The 15,463-nt window shown below is 46.6% G+C and overlaps 1 protein-coding gene across 9 annotated transcripts in view; it reads left to right on the forward strand.

Moving 5' to 3' along the window:
- Positions 1-15,463, forward strand: part of Fbxo25 (F-box protein 25) — a 49,609-nt gene that overhangs the window by 18,268 nt on the left and 15,878 nt on the right. For 8 of the 9 annotated variants that reach the window (XR_007108380.1, XM_047550313.1, XM_047550312.1 and 5 more), the window contains exons 3-5: positions 5,676-5,779; positions 6,547-6,596; positions 9,007-9,099. Coding sequence is in view for 8 of the 9 variants with exons in the window: in XM_047550313.1 (XP_047406269.1) it covers positions 5,676-5,779; positions 6,547-6,596; positions 9,007-9,099 (247 nt within the window). In the remaining variant the exon portion in view is untranslated. Of the gene's footprint in view, positions 1-5,675; positions 5,780-6,546; positions 6,597-9,006; positions 9,100-15,463 lie in introns of those variants that run through there. The other variant, XM_047550319.1, reaches the window with a different exon arrangement.

Below are 15,463 nucleotides of genomic sequence, written 5' to 3' on the forward strand. Positions count from 1 at the left end.
TCACAATACCGCCTGTTTGCATGCTCAGGAGAGCCTGACCTGTACCCTGGGCAGTTTTTTATTCAGATGTTAAATCCTTGGCTCCCATTTTTTCTTTAGATATCTTAACTACATCACCTGAGCCTACTCTGTCCAGGGCCTGTGAACCTTCAAAACTGCCGACAAGTTCAGTTTGCTCATTCCCAGTTCTGTGGACATACATTCTTGAGTGGGGAAGAGTTTATAGACCCCACAGCAATGTGACACACTGACTGTGAGCTGGGGCGCTTCTGTTCATGTGGGTGCGATGGTGCTCCAGAGAGCAAGGTCAGTCGCCTCCTGCCCTGTTTGGGATGCCTTAATGGGCTTCCTCCCCTGGTGTGGATTCAGAGAGCCCCTTGGAAACTCTGTGTTGCTCTCTGCTGATGGTCTGGTGTGCCGCTCGGTGAGTGTGCCGGCACCTGAATCTGCTCCTGGCCCCTCACCTCTGTGTTCCGTGCACCTTGGCTGTTTCTCCCTCCTGCCACATAACAAGTATGGTTAGATTTCTAAGCCTGGCATGTGAGGGAAGACATATTAATCCTAAAAATAGGTTTCACATCTCTCCTTTCTTTGAACTTTCAGAAAATTGACTGGATTTTTTCTTTTGGAATATCTTTTTACAATTACAATGACGTGAAAACAGCTTATGTTAGGAAAATGAATAACGTGAGCCTTTGCCTTCAAAGAAAGTGTCATATGACCTTCACTCTTTGTTGGAAGATGAGCCAACAGGCAGCTGCCTATTGCCTGGTCTCCCTCCATAGGTGGCATCGTGCCTGGCACAGGTACTTCAAGATCAGAGTCCCCCTGAGGGGTAACTTTTTCAGTTTTCCAGGGCCCATGACCTCAACTCAGTGACTTGAAACAACAGAGATTCGGTGCCCCCAGGTTTGGGGCCAGAAGTCCAAAATCGGGGGACAGGCAGAGCTGGTTCCTCTTAGGCTCTGGGGAGCACTGCCCATGCCTCCTATATTTTAGCTGGTGGACGTGCCACCCCATTCTCCACTTTGTCTGTCATGTACCTCCCCCTGTGCAGTCCTCCTCTGCTCAAGAATGCACCAGTGCTTGGTCAGTCCAGGATGATCCCATCTCCAGATCCTTCACTGTAAAGGTCCATTTCTAAATAGAGTCACACAGGTTAGGACTTAGACATCTTTGGAGGTGCCACCATCCAACCTGTTACAATCAATTTATTCAGTTTATAAGACTCTGACTTCAAGAAGTCCCCCCGCCTGTGTCAAACCCTAGGAAGGATAAAAAGATGACCTTCTTGTGCACTGTGGACAGAACCATGTTCCCCATGTCACAGCCCACCCCATCATGGGCTATATTTAGGGGCCTTTTAGGAGGTGCTTAAGACTTCATGAGGTCATGAGCATGCATCCTGATCCTATAGGACTGTCCTTGTAGGAAGAGGCAGAGAGACTGGAAGCATGCAGAGTAAGGCCCTGTAGGACACAGGAGAACCTGGAGAGAGGACACAGGAGGAGCAGCCCTCTGACACCTTGATTCTGGACCTCTAGGCTCTGGTTCTGGGAGGAAGTATCTACTGTTCTTGAGAAGTGGGGGCTACTCTCCCTGGAAGAGTCTGAGACATAGGAAGCAGTAGGCCCCATGGCCATGGCCAGCCCGGCACCAGGAGCTGGGATGTCCAGAGTATAGGCACAAGGTGCTGGTTCAGCAGCATCTGTACCCAGTAGTGGTCACAACAGGACTGTCAGTGCCACCAGACTCACCCAGATCCTGTCCTGTCTAGGACACACTGGGGTGTTCAGAGCAGGTGTGGGCAAAGAGCTCATCTCTGTGGAGAGTGAACTGCCCACCCACGTCAAACTACCTTTTATTTAATTTTATTTTCAGACAGGACCTCCCTAAATTGCCAAGACTGACCTCAAACTTATAATCCTTCTGCCTCAGCCTCCCGAGTCACTGGTGAGCCACTTCACCCAGCTCCCAGTGTTCCACTAAGTATCTCTCTCTTCTCTTCTCTCTCTCCCGGCTCCCATTTATCTATCTATCTATCTATCTATCTATCTATCTATCTATCTATCTTTCTATCTATCTATCTATTTATTTATTTATCTGTGCATGCTGTGCTGGGGATTGAACCCAGGGCCTTGTGCTTGAAAGGCAAAGCACTCTATAAACTGAGCTATATCCCCTCAAGCTATCTTTTATAGACAGCTCAAGAAAACAGTAGAAATGATGAAAGTTCAGCTAATTTAGAGGTGGGTTTGATGAGGGATTCTTTTCATTTCATACTCTTGCATTATTTGCAAGTATGCTAATTTTGATAATGTATTTTAGTAGCAGCAAAACTTCTATCACACACACACGTATTAATTTGATACTGAAGATTGAACCTAGAGGCGTACACTGAGCCACATCCTCAGCCCTTTTTATTTTTTATTTTGAGACAGGGTCTTGCTAAGTGGCTTAGGGCCTTGCCTGGTTGCTGAAGTTGGGCTCAAACTTGCAATCCTGTTGCTTCAACCTCCTGAGTTGCTGAGACCACAGGTGTTTGTTAACATATCTTACAGTTCTGAGTTGAGAACTGCTATGCTCGATTAACTGCTCACTTTAAAACTGGAGGCTTCCCCTCCAGTCGTCTTCTACTCAGATAGAGTGAAGGCAGTTTGGAGAGGTGGCCCAAGTCATGAGTCACTGAATGGCCGTGAAGCCAAAGACCCTGTTACCAGCTCTCCAGGAAATGTCATCTGAGAAAATGCACACTTCCTGAAAGGTCACCGCTGGAACACTGTAGCTGAGGGAAGCATTAGGTCACGTGGGTGGTGGCAGTGAAGCAGTGCTCACTCTTGGAACTTGGCCACAGCAGTGAGCTCCTGAGTGCTGGGCTCTGTGCTTCCTGTTGGGAACCATCTGCTGCTGCTTCTCTGCACTCCTCCTGTTCTTGCTTGCAGACAAACTGGGGAGGTTGTGTGCCTGTGGTGTACAGAGCCGAAGGAAGGACAGGAGTTGGTGTTCAGTGAGCACACAGTATCAGTTTGGGGAGATGAAGTCTTGTTACTTCTGAGGTCTGTTCTGGAGGAGAGGGTGAGGCCTGGGTGTGCAGTGACCCCTGTGGTGCAGGAAGGGAAGCTGCCAGCTTGGGGACACAGCTGACCATGCAGCTGTCCTGTGATTCTTGCAAGCATGTGAACCCTGCGTTGTCCGCCTGCTGTACCATGTGTTGTCCCATGGGTTGGCACTTCCTCCCCTCTGCTCAGCATACACCCTGGACCATCTGGCAGGAGAAGTCAACCATGCTGCCCCCTCCAGTGTAGCAAACACCACCGCAAGTTCATCTCAGCCCGTCTAGGCATACGGTTCAGGGGCATGGCACAAGAACAGCACACTGCTATGCTCTCATCATACCTCTACCTCCAGAGCCCTTCATCTCCCCAAACTGATACTGTGTGCTCACTGAACACCAGCTCCTGTCCTTCCTTCAGCTCCCAGCACCCCTCCTACCCTCTGTCCCTGATTTAATGACTCTAAGCACCTCATGTAAGTGAGGTGAGATGGAATCTTAGGGTAGTTTTGATTTGCATTTCTCTTATTACTAAAGATGGTGAACATTTTTTCATATATCTGTTGATTGCTTGTAGATCTTCTTCTGTGAAGTGTCTGTTCATATCCTTAGCCCCATTTGTTGATTGGGTTATTTGTATTCTTGGTGTAGAGTTTTTTGAGTTCTTTATATATTCTGGAAATTAGTGCTCTATCTGAAGTAAGAGTGGCAAAGATTTTCTCCCACTCTGTAGGTTCTCTCTTCACATTGCTGATGGTTTCCTTTGCTGAGAGAAAGCTTTTTAGTTTGAATCTATCCCAGTTATTGATTCCTGCTTTTATTTCTTGTGCTGTTGAGTCCTGTTAAGGAAGTCTGGTCCTAAGACATGGCACTGTTTCTGGAGAGCAGTGAATTTCTACTTTTCCTCTGGTGTGTTTATGATTTTAGCTGGAAAAGCTTTTCTGGTTCGAAAGTGTCTGTGTTCTGTGTTTGAATCAGTGACACACGCTTGTGTAGCTGAGACCCAGGGAGGGCGGCGTGTGCCCAGGTACACTGTCTTGGTGGCTGCAGCCCTGCCAGGCTGCTCCGCCTGTGCTGACAGTGGTGACTGTTGCCAGCGGCAGAGAGGCGAGTGACTGGAATTTGATTCCAAACAAATTGGCTTTGTTTGATACACTTGGGATGACACAAACTTAATTTTTCTAATATCACACATCAACCAAATCGAATGGCAAATAACACACCTCAATCAAATAGTCCAAAGTCCTCTCTGCCTTGTTGGTTCTGACGACCCCGAATGCGACGTTATCTTAGTTGGAGAGAAGACTACAACTGGTCTCCGAACTCCCTCCAGCCGATGGTCGGAATCGAGGACGGCGGGCTCCCTCCGCAGGTTGTAAAGCCGTCAGAGCAGCGGAGTCTCGTGGTCTTGACGGATGGATGATCGATGGGGCTCGCGAACCTGGCTGACGTGGATTCGTCAGGAGATCTGGGCTGAGCTGAGGTTTGGCGGTACTGGGGGTCGAACTCAGGGCCTTGTGCTTGCAAGGCAAGCACTCTACCAGCTGAGCTGTCTCCCCAGCCCGAGAGGAGAGTTTATATGCTCTTTTTCTTGGCTTGTTTCCTATTTTGGTCCAGATGGTGTCTTATCTCCTGGGTGCAGCGCTCTTGTTACACTTATGTCTTTTTGGCTTGCCATCCACTAGAGGCTTATCATTTATTTGTTAGACATCCAAGTCTGCTCCTTTCAGTGACAGATTAGTGTGACCAGCTCAGCTGCTGCATCACAGCCAGCACTGGTGAGCGAAAGGGGCTTGTTCGCAGTTCTCCAGTCAGGGAACACTGAGGGCAAGTAGGCAACGCTGGGTCCTTGGTCCCGAATATGTCCCAGGTCTCTGCCAACCAGTTCATCCCCACAGTGCTTCCTCCCACACTTGGAGGCCAAGAGCAGCCTTGGTGCTTAGTGTGTCAAAAATAAAAGTCTCAGGCATCTTCAGTGTTGGCGATGTGGATTGCAGTTTGTGGTTTTTCTCATCACAGGGAAGAAACTCTGTAAAGAAAAGGTATTCACAATGCTTGATTATTGCCTTATGGTTTTATTTCCTTATTTCATAAAAAAGAAATATTCGAAAATTTCAGTGTACTTAAGTGGTTAAAATGTCAGTTTCTTCTGGTTTGGTTGATGCTTATCAAAAACACATCCCACAGGCGATTAGTCTTAGTTAAGTCTTTAAGACAAGGGACACCAGGGATGTTGAGTACTCACCAGACGTGTCAGGGTGTGTAAGTCAAAGACCAGGCGTCACGCGGCCACGGCATTCATGATTGTGTGTCTGGTCTCTGTTTTAATAGAGCAATTCGATGTCTGAAACTGCCTTGGCTGAGTATCTCAAAACCCTTGGGAGCTTCTAACAGATATAACTTTCTTGAAAGAACCAGGGCACAGCCCCAATTTTTCAAAGTGAAAATGGTGTGGTAGAACTTACCCTTGTACTTTGAAGCTCATGATCCATCTCTGATTTAATGTGATTTTTATTTTGGTCTCTGAATTGCAAACCAGATATTTATTATATGCTCTTAAAAGGAAAAGCCAAATAAAGGTCTCCCTGGAAAAATATTTTAATAAAATCTGTCTTTATTTCAGTATCTTAAATAGTGAAGATGAAGAAATATTCAATAATGAAGAGTGTGAATATGCATCCAAAAAAAGGAAAAAGGAACATTTCAGAAATGACACAAATACCCAAAGTAAGGTCATTTTCCTCAATATTATGATGTTTTACTTGTTGAGATTGTTGATATGCCCAAGTGCTTTGGCTGTGCTACCTTTTAAAATAAGCAGTGCTGTGGGTATGTCAGCAAACCCTGTGTCCAGTGTTGCCCACTGAGTCAGTGATCAGACATTGTACATTTCAATCGTTTGAGTTTTAAGATTCGCACAAACAAAAGATGGCAAAACCCATAGCACTGCCCCAGGTCCGAAGGGTGGTTACTCCTCAGTTCACTCCTTAGCAGCGAAGCAGGACAGGACTGGATGTGGGAGGAGCTGGAGTTTGGGACACGGGATGCTGTGCAGGTAGATGGGCACAGGATGGTGGTGGGGCAGGAACTCTCCTGACAGGGCGCAGAGTAGCTCAAGTCTCTGACACCTTCAAGGTGTGAGGAAGGCAGGTCCGGAAGCACCAGAGGCTCTCGGTGCAGAAGGATGTTTGAGGGTTCAGTTGCACTTCTAGTCACTTGCGTCTTGATGTCGTTACTGTAGTCATTACTAGCACCAGTTTTTCTTTCAGCCGCTAAGACAAGCAGTCCTCTTAAGCCATTTTCCCATGTAGTATCTCAGAATTCTCAGCAGATCAGGATACAAGGCATTTCAGTTTACCTTGACGTAAAGCACCTTTTGTCCATACCATGCATCCAGTAATTTTGTTGGCATGACCAGTTGTTGAAGTTCCTTTAAGATCTTCATATTGAAATGACTTGCCACATTTTTAAAACAAAGTTAATTTTTATTCCAGGTTTTTATCGTGAAAAATGGATCTATGTCCATAAAGAAAGCACAAAAGAAGTAAGTATTTTATTATAAATAGGATCCTGTCCTATAGAGCCTTTGTTGAATATGTAATGTCACCTTAAAGAAGTTATTGTTTTTGAATATCAAATCTGTGATTCACATTCTGACAGATGTGTATATGTGAGTAGTGTTTGAAGCGATGATTCACAGTTGTGTGCATGAGTGTGGGCTGTGTATGTGTGCGTGTGCACATGTGTGGATGTGTTTGTGGTGCATATTCTACCCAAATGTGTATTGTGTGTGTATATATGCATTGTGTGTTGTGTATGTTTTGTCATGTGTCTGGTGTGTGTGGATGTGTGGTGTGTATATATGTGTGATGTATGTATATATGTGTGGTGTGTGTATATGTCTGGCATTTGTGGTGTATGCTGTGCATATTTGTGTGTGCATGTGTGAAGGATGTGTGTGTGTACACATATGCCCTGCATGATCCCTATACATCTCTGAACCCGCAGTGGTTTTTTCAGGTGTGGTTTTGAGGTGTGATCTTTTGGTGGGAGCTGTGGCTTCAGGTGGGGATGCTCCTTGCTCTGCTGTGTATTGAGGTGAGGGTGACCTCTGAGCCCCTCATTTTGTGTGGATACTGACTCGTATAGAACTGCTCTCAAGGTTGGAGCAGTAGAGCAGTTTGAATGCTTGCCTGCCTTTGATTGCCAGGTCAGTGAAAGCTTTATTATCAGCCTCAAGCCCATGTTGCTTCCAGCTCTGTTTCCTGTCTCTCTCCTTAGTGCCAACGAAGCTTAGCCCTTATGAACCCCTGCAAAACTTTGCATTTACTTTCTTTCCCAGCAATTGGGGAAAGTAATTCAAGGAGCAATTATTATTACATAGTAAGTTAGGGTAAGTTAAGTGTTCTGGAAGTGTTAATAATGGATGTCTTTAAACTAGCCCAGCATCCTAGAAACTTAGGATTAGATTCTGAGAAAGAAAACTAATGACCTATGTGGTGATGGTTAGTATTGTTAAATAGGCATAACAAGACTCTAGTCTTAATAGTTAACATATACTCTGAGATGCTGTGGGAAGATTTACAGAATCTAACCTCGTGGCGCTTGTAAAATACTATTCAGTATGTCGTCTGCTCTGTTTTACTACATGAATTGCAACTGGAATTTGTCTTGAGGCAGCAGGGATGTCTGGAGATCTTTGGTTAGGATCTGATGGACTTGGGATTGCCCAGGACTGGCACTGCACACCCACATTGCCTGCAAAGCAAGGACACTTGTGTGGTCTACTCTGAACCAGACCCATTCCTGTTGTGAGATGGCAGCTGCCTGCAAGAGCTGTCTGCACCAGCATTTAGAATTTCATTCATTCAGAAAAGAAGAAATTGACTGTAAGCTGGGATGTGTTTCAGATTGCAATCTGTACCTGTTTATACTTCACTTCCCCACAAAGTAGAAACGCTCTAGGAAAGCATTCTGCACAAGAGATGCTCAGTGAACATGTGTATTAGCTGTTTCAGATAAGCATGTGGTTGGTTCCTGTACACACTAGGACTGTCCTTGGACTGGGGCACAAAACCAGGAATGCCTGAAAGGCCAAATCTGAGGCCAGCAGACATTCTGCTACTCCAGCTGCCCCCGTTCCAGCCCCACTTGCATGTTTGGAATCTGAGGAGTCATCTGTCACTTCTTGTGATTCCTGTCATTGTCTTCCAGTTTACCTGTCTCCACAACTCTAAATTAAAACCCTGCATATAGACAGCAGGTATTTGAAACCCTGAAGGTGGAGTTTAAAATGACTGCTGAGCCTTAGGTGCAGATCTGCAGACTGGGGGAGTACAGGGTGCTCCATTAAGGGAGGCCTTCAGGGTAGGGTAGCACTCTTTACACAAGTGAGGGAAATGACTTGTGCTTCAGCTTCAGCAGGACCTGTGTTCTCATTACTAGCTTTTTTGTATTGGGTGCTGGGCACCCATGCCCCCCAGCTTGGAAACTTGCCATTGTCAGGTCCACCACATGCCTTCAGACCTCTCCCCACAGCCAGGAGGCCCTCTAAGGCTTGCACCTTGATAGTTGAGCACACTCCCAGCCCTGGGCAGTACAGACCTCCCTGCAGGGAAGTCCTTCTCTAGCATGTGCCATGCCAGCATCCTTGGGCCTAGTTGTGTCTACCCCACCTGTCCACAGCAAAAGAAGCCAGTGAGGAATTCTGTAAATACCTTGTCATTACATGAGCAGTGGTATAAAAATGCAAGTTAATGCAAAATCTTTCGATTATGCATAAATGGCTAAACTCTATCATTGTTACAAATTTTACTCTCATGTACATCTGGAATAATCTTCAGTATGAAAGCAAACTTCATTTGCATCAACTTTAAAACATGTCCAGGTAGCCTAGTTGCCAAGGTTTGTTGACTCTGCTGACCACCAGCTGACCTCACTTCACTGCTTTTCAGAGGCATGGCTACTGCACCCTGGGGGAGGCGTTCAACCGCCTGGACTTCTCCAGCGCCATCCAGGATATCCGGAGGTTCACATATGTGGTCAAAGTAAGTTTTTTATTCCAAAAATGGCTTTGATAAGACTGAGATGCGGCTCAGTGGTAGAGCACTTGCCTAGCATGCACTAGGCCCTGGGTTCAATCTCAGTACCATAGGAAGAGGAAAAAAACTGCTTTGATAACTCTTTCATTACCTGTTTTGAAGATGGTGAATATGAAGCTTTCAAGATGCTTCTAGCAAGGTCTGCCCATTGGCTGTAGGAAGAAAGGGGCATGTCCAAGAAGGAACATAGGAGTGGGGACCTCCCTTCCACAGGCTAGCCCTGCCACCCTGGGCTCTGAACTCCCCAGGGGCCACACCTTAGCTTTAGTTACTGGGAAAGTAGGCTTCCTTGAGCAGGTCCTGTCTTGCCTGCAGATGGGTCGCGAGGCAGGACATGTGTCGAGCACTTCAGAGAGGGTGTGTTTTGATGGAGCCTCTAACCCTTTGCTATGCATGCTTGTATTTTGCCCTTTGGTCTTACTGTAGGTAGAGTTGGTCACTCTTATCTTCATTCACACTTTTATAACCCTGGGAATCACTCCTACCTGTCTCCCAGTATCTCAGCTCTATTCAAACCTAGAAAGACACTGTGGACCAGAACCTCTGGTTATATGAGATTTGTGTTTTTTTGGTGGATTTTTTTGTTTGTTTGTTAGTTGTCAATGGATCTTTTATTTTATTTATTTATATGTGCTGCTGAGAATCAAACCCAGGGCCTCCCACATGCCAGGCAAGCGCTCTACCACTGAGCCACAACCCCAGCCCTGTATGAGAGGTTTTAAAGACATTTTCACATCTCTACTGATGATGGCTTGGTAGCCACAGGCTTCCTGGGTGTGCATGGTGAGGATGCAGAGGCCAGGCACCTGTGGTAGACTGCTCAGGGAAGCAGCTGCCCTCATCCACCAGGGGACCTCAGGAAGCGACTGAGCCTCCTTGCGCATGGTGTGTGGGAGTTTGGGAACCATCTCAAGGGCTGCTGCTGTTCCCCTAGCCTTCCATGACCTCTTGAGGTGGCTGTGGGCAAGGGCCAATAACTGCACACAGGTCCTTCACCACCAGGATGCAGGGTGAGAAAACAAGGACAGAGACCAAATCACAGCTTTCCTGGCGACTGGGAGGCTTTGTTCTGACTTAATTTCCTCTGATTCTGTGAACTCCAGTAGAAGGCAAGTGGTTTCTTAGTCATCAACGTGAGTCCTTGAAAGATGCCGTCTTTAATACCTGTGTGGACCATTGCTCAGCAGGCTGCTGCAGGGACAGGTCAAGTGCTGATGTGTCGTTGTTATGTGCATTCAGAGCCCTACTGTGTTATAGGTCCTCGCACTCAGTAGGTGTTTCTTATTTCCAAGTCAGAGATGAGCCGACCAGCCACTGTTCACATGGCTTTTTGTAAGGTATTCCACTGATTTTTGTCACTGTTAAGTATTCTCCTTAAGTTTGGCTGAAGGTATGAACTGTCTAGCAGGACATTCTAAAATTATCAGTTTTTTGCCAGGTGCAGGAACCTTCTCTTTTCAAGAATACTTGTATCTTAGAAATAGAGCATATTATGTCTACTTTTTTTTTCCTTAATTACTTTTTTTTAAATTTATTTTTATTGTAAACAAATGGGATACATGTTGATTCTCTGTTTGTACATGGAGTAAAGGCATACCATTTGTGTAATCATACATTTACATAGGGTAATGGTGTTTGATTCATTCTGTTATTTTCTCCCTTCCCCCACATCCCTCCCACCCCACTTTTCCCTCTATACAGTCCCTCCTTCCTCCATTCTTGCCCCCTCCCCCCCCATTATGTGTCATCATCCACTTATCAGCGAGATCATTTGTCCTTTGGTTTTTTGAGATTGGCTTATCTCACTTAGCATGATATTCTCCAATTTCATCCATTTGCCTGCAAATGCCATAATTTTATTATTCTTTATGGCTGAGTAATATTCCATTGTATAAATGTACCACAGTCTACTTTTTAAGAAAATTCTTCACAAAAGGATGTCCTCCAATCTTCCAAGTTAGCAGAATTATACAGAAAAGATATCCTATGTGTATATATATATATATATATATATATATATATATATATAAATCTTATTTATTGTGTGTTGATTCATGAATTGAATGTGGGCTATTTAATCAATTCCAGGTATTTCTATAATTTTTCCCCTTAAGAAAACATGCTAAATGAAAGTACATGAGCAAAATGTGTTAATGCTCCTAAGGACAGGTCTGTTAAAAGAGGAAGGACAGGGAGGAACCAGCCTTGGGGCCTCCTAGGAAAGTCAGCTTCTCTTTAAGGGAGCATCTTTCTTCTGATTTGGGCGTTTGACCTCAACTGAAGTAAAGTCTGATCATTCAGCTCTGGTGCTTTTAAGAAACTCTGGGCATAACTGACAACGATGGGGGTGGGTGGAGGGGACAGAAGCTCAGGGAGAGCAGAATGGCCGTGAGGTAGTCTTCAAGTGCCTCTTCCACAGGGAGAGCAGAATGGCCGTGAGGTAGTCTGCAAGTGCCTGAGCCCTCTTGCTTTTGTTTACCTCAGCACCTTTGTCTTCTCAACAAGACAACTGTGGAGCATGCTGAATGCAGCAACTAAGGGTGCTGCTACCAGAATTAGAATTTTCAGTTAGAAAGTAGTTCTGTTGGGAGGAAGTAGCACACTGTCTTTCTGCCAGTGCCATAAGCCTGTGGCCAGGACGAGAGTCTGATCTGGATTCTAAGTGGAGGAATAGAGAGCAGGGCAGGAGGGAGAGGTCTTTTCACAGCCCCTCTGCTGGAGCACCTGAGGGCCCTGTGGAGGTCTGCGGGGAGCTGCCGGGACTCTGGCTGGCAACCCTGGAGACCACACACTGCACACGGGCTCAGGGACTCAGCGGTCCTGAGGAGCACAGGTTCTGTTCACGTTGAGTTAAGTGGAATGACCTTTAGACCAGATGATCAAACTTCATGCCCTGGGAGGTTATGGAGCACTACGGGCAACCAGCCAAGAGGTGGGGGTCCCTGGAGCCGACCTGCTGCACTGGCTCCACCTGTCGCAGATTTCGTCTCATCTGTGCAGCAGGGATGATGGTGACCCTGCCTCACAGGCATCATGAGAGTCAGAGGGCATCAGGGATTTCAAGTGGTGCCTCTGTGATTGCAACTTAGTTCATGCTCACCTGAAACCGGTGGATCCAGAAGTCGTTGGAGCACAGCTGCTTTGCTCTGCCCCGTGCATGTTGTGCTTTGAGAACAACTTAAAAGTAAGGCTGGCTACCCTCCTCTGCCCTCTCATGCCCATGGGATCAGAAGCCATGATTTTGTTTGACCTTACTGAATGTGAGCTGCATGATCAACAGAGACTGTGGCCTCTTTGATACAATCACATTTTCCTCTGTGGTCATTTTCATAGATGTTTCTCGTAAATATTCTGACACATGAAGTAGTGCAAATTCTCTATTTTAAGGATGGAACTTTTCCTATTTAAAATACAATTTTCGGTGATTATATTACTTAGTTTTACTTTACTGTGTCCTTACTTGTTTAGAATTGTCAAATTTGAAGAGAGAAATAAAAATTTTCCACAATATTTTTGTTTTAAACAGATTTTCAAACTCCCAATTTTGCTTTAGAGCTATATAGCAGCTTAGTGTTGTTTATATTTTATTCATAAATTGTGTCTTTTGCCCTTTTATCTTAATTATCATTTTGCAGATACTGGTGTTGGGCCCAGGTGGGTCCAGGAATGAGTTCTCCATGGTGATCAGTCTAAGCCTTGTGCTAGAGATTTGGCATCTTTCTAAAGGAGATTTCAGGCCTGATACTGGAAAGTGTTACCTACGTTGGATGGGGGGGTTGTCATCTTCTAGGACACTTGGCTGCTGTCCCTGCAGGTCCCTCCCCTGGAGCTCAGCTGTAACTCACACTGTACCTGGGAACTGAGGACCCCAAAGGGGTGGTTCATGGAGTTGCATCTGCTAACGTTTGCCATGCTTAGGCATTAAGGAGGTTTGAGTGTGTGTCTCTGTCTGCATATGTCACGCGTGCTGCCCTGCACACCCTCTGCTATCTGCGGTAACAGGAGAGTCCTCCTCCAATGCCACAAGCCAGGTGGCCTGGAGCTGGCTGGAAAGGAGGTGGGCATCTGAGGCATAGGTGGGAATGATCTTGACCTCAGGGGCCTCACATACTGCAGGACCTCCCTCCCAGGGTCTCATTGTTCTTGTTGGTGAGAAACAGGGTGGGATGGCTTTCCTTTGAGGAACAGGAGCTGTTTGTGTTCTGGTCTTTTTTCCTTCATGTCCTCAGGGTTCAATCTGTGTGGGATGCCTTTGGGTGTTGGAGGCTCCACTTCAGTCCGGGATTCGGATGAGGAATTCCATTGTTGTGCGGATCTAAGTCCCTTCTGCCAACCCTGCTTAATTAGCAACAAAGCTAATAACCTATAGGCCTGAATCCTGTCTTTGAATTGACTCTAAACCGAGGCCAGGCTTACCAGGCTTACGGTGCTGACCTGCCAAAGGACCAACAAGGACGTAGTTTGCAGTTCTATTCTGAACTAAGAGAGGAGGGCTGGGGTGTGGCTCAGTGGTACAGCACTTACCTAGTATGTGTAGGCCCTGGGCTCCATCCCCAGCACCATGTGCAAGTGTGCTCACCCATATACACATACGTGCATACACGCACGCACATGCATGCAAAGATCAGGCAGAGGACTGAATTTCAGCAGGGGGTTCTCAGCTTTACTGGGCTTATACTGACCTGCCTTCTGGTCAAAGCCCTGACCCTGCTTCTGTGTCACTTCAGCACAGGATTCTCCCATGGAAACACATGGAAGCTGCAGAATGTTTGTTCAGAAGACAGTTTGGGACTGTCATATTTATATTATTTGTGGGCTGTGTGAGTTAGCATTTTCTTTTCTCTCTCTGGAAATCAAATCTCCCAAGAAGAAAGAAGGGATGAAAAACTCCTTTTTCCAAGAAATAGGCAGGTGTAATTCATGGTCTGTGAGATGTGTAAGCCCTACCCCCCACATCACCAGCACTGCTAGAAATACCGTAGGCAGATTGAGCAAACAGGCTCTGGTGGCAGACTCACCACCCCCTGATTGAGGTATCCTTGGTACTGGACCCTGCCACGGTAAGAACAGAGGCCAGCATGAAGCTAGCTGCAAAGGGCTTCTCCAACCCAGTTGTATCAGAGCTGGGCTGTGGGGTTGTCCACTTGTGCAGCCATGCAGGAGAGAGCCTGGGACAGAAGGACCCTGGTTCTCCGCCTAGAGTCTCCTACAGAAGAGGCCCAGGGAATTCTGCCTACCCAGAAGCAGCTATGAAAGAGAAGACAGCTTTTACCACATGAATAGTCTCTGAAGAAAATACAGAAAGAGCAGTTAGGTGAACAGGAAAAATGTGTCTGTGAAGCAGGGTGGACACTGACCATATTTCAACATGACGGAAGAGCAGAAACCAAGCCAATGAGGCAGTTCTGCAGAGGCAGACTCAGGACAGAAGCTGAAGAGAGATGTTAGTGCAACCAGGGAGGCGAGGGGAGAGGCAGGTGAGCCTGCAGAACAGGTCAGAGGCGCTGGTGAACTGGAGAAGCCCAGGCCACATGAGGGTGATGGAGGCGAAAGGTTCACAGATGATAAGAACAGAGCAGCACTATGGTATCAGGACTGAGGCCTGGCACAGCTGCAGAGGACTTGACAGGTGGTCGGCATCCTCACCCCATCCTCACAGAGCACACGGGGAAGGCTCGGCAGTCTTCCCCGTGGCGGAGCAGACCCGGGAGGGTGGCCTGTGTGTGAGAAGGCCACTGCTCGCACCCAGCGCTGGGCCCCCACACAGAGGGAAGAATCAGCCCTCAGACTGTTCCTCCTTCGTTAGGCAATGAAGAAATCCTCTCTGGATCCTCGTGGACTGTGGTCCAAACAGCATTTTTTTTTTTTTCCGGAGGCTGCAGAGAGGCAGCACTGATCACCCAGGAACACAGACTATTGTTCTCATGTGCATTCAGAAAATTTGTCACTTAATAATTGAACAAACTTGTGAGGTACGGTGTTCCAGCCACATATAGTTTGTGACTAGCTTGTCCATCTCCTCACACATTCATTATTTTTTTGTGGCAAGTACATTCAAGATCACTCTCCTTGTTTTGAGATCCGTGGTGGTGGTGTTAACGACATTCACCCTACTGTGCAGGTCAACACCAAGACTCCTCCCGTTCAGCTGTAGTGTGGCACATGTCAGTCAAGCCTCTGCTAACCCTCCCCAGCCCTGGCTAATACTGTTGTACTCTCTTTCTGTGAGAACATCTGTGTGAGATTCCACATGAGAGAGGCTGTGTGGGACTGATCTTTCTGTGCCTGGCTATGTCACATAACACAGTGA

This window comes from Sciurus carolinensis, chromosome 4, assembly GCF_902686445.1.
Source record: "Sciurus carolinensis chromosome 4, mSciCar1.2, whole genome shotgun sequence".
In the NCBI taxonomy this organism is placed as follows: Eukaryota; Metazoa; Chordata; class Mammalia; order Rodentia; family Sciuridae; genus Sciurus; species Sciurus carolinensis.